We start from the raw sequence: 4,917 nt of genomic DNA, 5'->3' as shown, positions 1-4,917 counted from the left end.
GGAGCCTGGAAGGTGGTCGGGCGCAGGGAGGTGGGCGGCTCGACGCAGGAGCACCCCCTACTGGCCTGCCTCACGTGGTGGAAACAGCGGAGGGATACGAATACCCAGCTGTGTTCCTGAGGTGGGATCTCTGCACCCCGCCACAAGCCTAACAATTTAACTATATAGTATTTATGAAAAGCAGTTGTTAAGCAGATTTAAAAAGCTGGTGTTTGATTGTTACCCTTCTTAGCAGTCTTAAATAAGGCAGGAATAAATGGGCCTGGAACAGTACTGTTATTCATTCTGGAAGCTGGCAAAGTCTTATTGGAGGCAAATAGATGAGCTTGATGATGGAAGCTCTTGCTATCTATCCCATTGTCTGTTTTGTGGATTTATAGTTGTGGGGCTGTTTTATCAGGAATAATTCATAAGTACTGAAAGTGATACTATAATATTTTGTTTTAAAGTAACTAAAAGCTGTCCTTTCATAGAGTGCCTGTTAAATACATAGTCTGAGTTTTTAATTTTTTTTTTTAATATTAATTCAATCAAGCTTTTCTGTATCCTTATTGATCCAGACTATCTGGTTGGGGAGATAAGAATGGCCAACAACACAACCACCAAATATGCTTGGACCATTCTTCCCCTTTCTTTCCAGGCATATATCTGGTTGCTGCCTCTGGTGATAGTCCTGTTTACAAGAGTAAGGCTTTAAGAACAGTGCTCATATGAGCCAGCCGTAAGGTGGTTCATAAAAATATTTTCATTCTAGTAATGAGAGGAAGTGCAAATGACTATTAAGAAGGCAGTGAAACTGACTGGAGACATAGTGCCCTTAAATTGGAAATAAAAGCACTTAAAGCAATATTATTTTCCAATCTTTCTGTTTGTATTTATTGTAATTTGTGAAGGGTACAAAGCATTTGGAGGGTAATGTGAATCCCAGCATTTCCTTTACAGCTCTAAAAACAAAAAAATATATTTGCAGGTTCAGAGGATCTCTCTCAAAAAATTCTTTTTCACTTCAGTATTTTCCATATTTATCAATGTTGCTACTCCATCATGTAAAGAAAATACTTACCTTGTGGACACTTCATTCTGTTGAAGTACGTAATATTTTTATATATTCGGGATATATGTGGACTGACACTGTCTCACTTTGATAGAATGAAGCGAGGAAGGAAAAACAGTGAGCCCAACCGTAGTTCTTCAGAAGATGAGATTGGAAAAGAATCCAAGAAACAGAAGACTACAAGCAAAGAACCCACTGAAATATCTCGAAGTCCTGACTGGGCTAACTTGCTTCAAGACATTATTCTGCAGGTGTTTCAGTACCTTCCTCTTCTTGATCGTGCTCATGCATCACAGGTTTGCCGAAGCTGGAATCAAGTGTTTCATATGCCTGATCTCTGGAGATGCTTTGAATTTGACCTGAATCAGCCAGCTACATCTTACTTGAGGGCTACACATCCTGAGCTCATCAAGCAAATTATTAAAAGGCATTCCAATCATCTACAGTATGTTAGCTTCAAGGTAACATCTTTTTTTAATATTGTTTGAAAATAAGTAATGTGTTTTGAAAATCATATTTTGAATGGGGTTTAAAATGGAACAGGTTAATTAATATTGTGTCTAATTTAAAGTAAATATGGTTTAAGATAATATTTCCTTAATATCCTAAGATAGTTTTCATGAATTAAATGAATACAAAAACTAATCTGCAAGTATGGCATTATGGGATGTAATGTTTTGCTATCAATTGAGTAATAATTGGAATGAATAAACAATTGAGCTTTTACTGTGTTGGTGAATGGTGAGAATATGCAGGTGTGAACAAAGCATTTGAATGCAATAATATGTTCCTTAATTCAGAAAGAAATTGCTATTTGAAATGAACTGCCAATAAATGTAAATTAAAAAAATCTGACAACTCATTGGACTGGATTAATTATGACAATTGTCACTGGAAACTAGGGGTATCAGACATCTGGCTTGCAGGGCTGCTTGCTGCAGTAGGGACAGGGCTGGCTGCGGGGGTGGTTTATCCTCTCAGAGAGGCCATCAGGACAGGCTGTCTTGGACCTCTGTATGAGTAGAGCCAGTTCTCAGGTGCAGAGTTCTCCGGAACTTGAATTGGTTGATGGGCCATATTCCCTTTCAGCAGGCAAGGGATTAATACCTTGCTCTTCCCCCTTCTTTCCCACTGCTGAATTAATTTTTTTGAACTGCTGGGGATGAAAAATTGTAGCAGTCAGCAATGGCAGACTGCTAATAGGGAATATAGCCTGTCAGCTGATTTGAGTTAGCTTCTGCTGTAGAGGGATCTGACAGTTCAGATTCTGTACAGGGATTTAATACTTATTCTGTACAAGGAAATATTTGCAAAACAGTTAATGAGTGGAAAGGTTTTCTATTAATTTAAATGAAATAAAGAGTTTTTGAGAATCAAAAAAAGTTTAAAATAAATGTTTGTGCTTGTTTTGAAAATGATACAGGAAACTCTTGGCTGGTGCCTAAGCTGGAAGTTGCCAAATTCTGTAGGTGTCTGGGGAAGTTTTTAAGTTCAGATTCAGAAGGTGGGGTGCTTTAAGGCCTGCTTCTGTGAGCATTCAGAAGCATCTTAGTATTTGCAGTGCTGTACAGCTTAGCATTTATCTTGGGCCCAAGCACAAACAGGATCCCCAAACTATGTGTTTCCTCAACAAAGTCCATTAGGGTCAGCAGGTATGCTTTGAGAACACCTGACGCACAATGCAGTGGTAATTTATGCTTTCTTTTTAATACTGCAAAGGAGCGGGTGTTGGTCACCACATTCTGGCCATGAACCTATTATATAAATAAGGGGAGTGATCCCCTTATTTATATAATAGGTTCATGGCCAGAATGTTTCTTCAAGACTTGTGAATAGGTACACCTACAAGTTTACTGTCTCCTTTAAGGGTGCCCTGACAGCCACACTGAGTTAGTTTTAAGGTGGTTTGAACTAAATCAGCCAGTAATGCTTTACTTGAAGGCTACGAGATAATCATGTTTGAATATAAAAAGAGGTCTGCCCAACTCAAGGAGGCAGCTGGCTAATTCTGTGAGGAGATCATAGAGGCAACCACCACTTTGCAGGCTGATTGCAGCAGTCCTGGTTCCCTTGTACTGTGGCAGAGCAAGCCCCAGTGTGATATTGGCTCATGCTGTGTGAGGTGCATAGGGCTGGGCTGGCCATGCATGCTGCACATGGAACTGGGGCAGCACGGGGTGTATGCTGCATGTAGTGCGTTGCTGGACTAGCTCTGCACTGCCTCTGGCATAGTCAAATGTAGACCAGCTGCGGAGCCAGCATGCAGGGTCAGTCCGACAGACACCACATGGTGTGCATCCCAGACTGATTCCTGTGCTGTGTGCAGAGACTGTGATGTTGGGTGCAGCCACACATCACGTGGGCTGGATCATAGGGCTCTACAGCCTGAATTTGGCCCAGGGGTCATATGTTTGACTTCCCTTCCAGGTAGCGCTAGGATCCAGAATGACCTGAATAAACTAGGTCTGAAATCAGTCAGATGAAACTCTAGTGAAACCAGGACAAGTGTTAAAGTCCATAGGCTGCATGTGGCCTGTGAATAGTTAGGTTGTGATCTCCAGCCCATCTGCTTTTACTCAGTCTTTTGGCTTTGGTTTCTTGCCCCTCGAGGAGCTGAATGTGGGCCTGGGGCTGCACAGGCATGCAGTGCAGCAGTGAGGGCATGGGCACAGGGCACAGTAGCGAGAGCAGAGCCTATGAGCTGCAGCAGGGGAGGGGGCATCCCAGGGGCCTATGGCTTGCCATGATGTGACCTGCCTCCAGTGGGCCTGAGTGTTCACTGGGGACAGGCGCAGAGCAGCTTTGCTGGCAAACTTTGAGTCTGGAGCATCACCAGATTCTGGGGGGCAGAGAGCTTTGTCCCATCATCTCTGGGCATTGCAGCTGTATGAACAAATATATAATAGAACATCTTTGGATGATACAGTGATGATTTAGCCAAAGAAACGGCACACCTTTCTGGGATTTTTTTAAGCTCGCCTATGTTTCTTGGCAAAGACAGCTGGTGCAGACCCTGTTGCAGGGGTGGCCATGATGCCCCTGGAGCCCCCCTCAGGCCTTGTCACCTCTTTTCTTTAGACAATCTCCCCTTCAACTCACCTGCCACACCTTGATGTAATTATGCTTTTAGGAACAGGGAGGCTGTCCCAGGGCTCCCCAAGTGAGATCTCATACTGATAAACACAGGTGTCACTGCTCATCAGGGCTGCCTCATCTCCCCTTTTAGCCATATCCAAGCCTCACAGATATTACTAAGCATTGGGCATTAAGCCCCATTGTCCAGTCCAGTCCAGTTAGTCTCTTGTCCATTGGCCTTCAGTCTCAGTATCAACTCCAGGCAGTGCAGGCCTCTAAACCTAGAAGTCTCCATCACTGGGGCCTCCTTTAACAATCCCAGCCCCTCCTAGGTTTGGGCCTCTGTACCTTGCACAGTCTCAGCCCCTCCTGGGCTTAGGCCTGCATTCTCTGCCCCTCCTGGCCTCAGGCCTCTGTCTGTTTCACTACCTCCAACTATTTCCCAGCCTCTCCAGGGGTTAGGCCTCTGTCCTCTGCCTCTCCTAGGCTCAGGTCTCATTACCTCCCAACAGATTGCACCCTTCATGGAGTACAGCCCCTGGTCCTTGCTTGTTCTTGCCCCTCGCGAGCTGTGGGCCCCCCTCCTCAGGCCCTGGCCCTACTTTTCAGGCCAGCTGAGACTTCTACCTCCTCTCCAGTCTCAATCCCTAAGCCACTGGTCTTGCCCAGCCCTTGCTGCAGCCCTTCTGCTCAGGAGTTCTTTTCTCCATGGCTTCCAGGTCGGACTGCCTGCCGGTCAGGCCCTGGGCTTATCATAGATTCATAGATTCATAGATTCATAGATTAAG

General features: G+C 44.3%; 1 protein-coding gene across 2 annotated transcripts in view; it reads left to right on the top strand.

Moving 5' to 3' along the window:
• Positions 1-4,917, top strand: part of FBXL3 (F-box and leucine rich repeat protein 3) — a 24,831-nt gene that overhangs the window by 5,098 nt on the left and 14,816 nt on the right. The window contains exon 2 of one of the 2 annotated variants that reach the window (XM_019524924.1): positions 1,147-1,515. In XM_019524924.1, coding sequence (XP_019380469.1) covers positions 1,150-1,515 — 366 coding nt within the window. In that variant the 5' untranslated portion in view covers positions 1,147-1,149. The remainder of the gene's footprint in view (positions 1-1,146; positions 1,516-4,917) is intronic. The other variant, XM_019524925.1, reaches the window with a different exon arrangement.

This window comes from Gavialis gangeticus, unplaced genomic scaffold (assembly GCF_001723915.1).
Source record: "Gavialis gangeticus isolate Ggan-Ray unplaced genomic scaffold, GavGan_comp1, whole genome shotgun sequence".
Taxonomy (NCBI): domain Eukaryota; kingdom Metazoa; phylum Chordata; order Crocodylia; family Gavialidae; genus Gavialis; species Gavialis gangeticus.
This window is presented reverse-complemented; position numbering and strand designations above follow the sequence as displayed.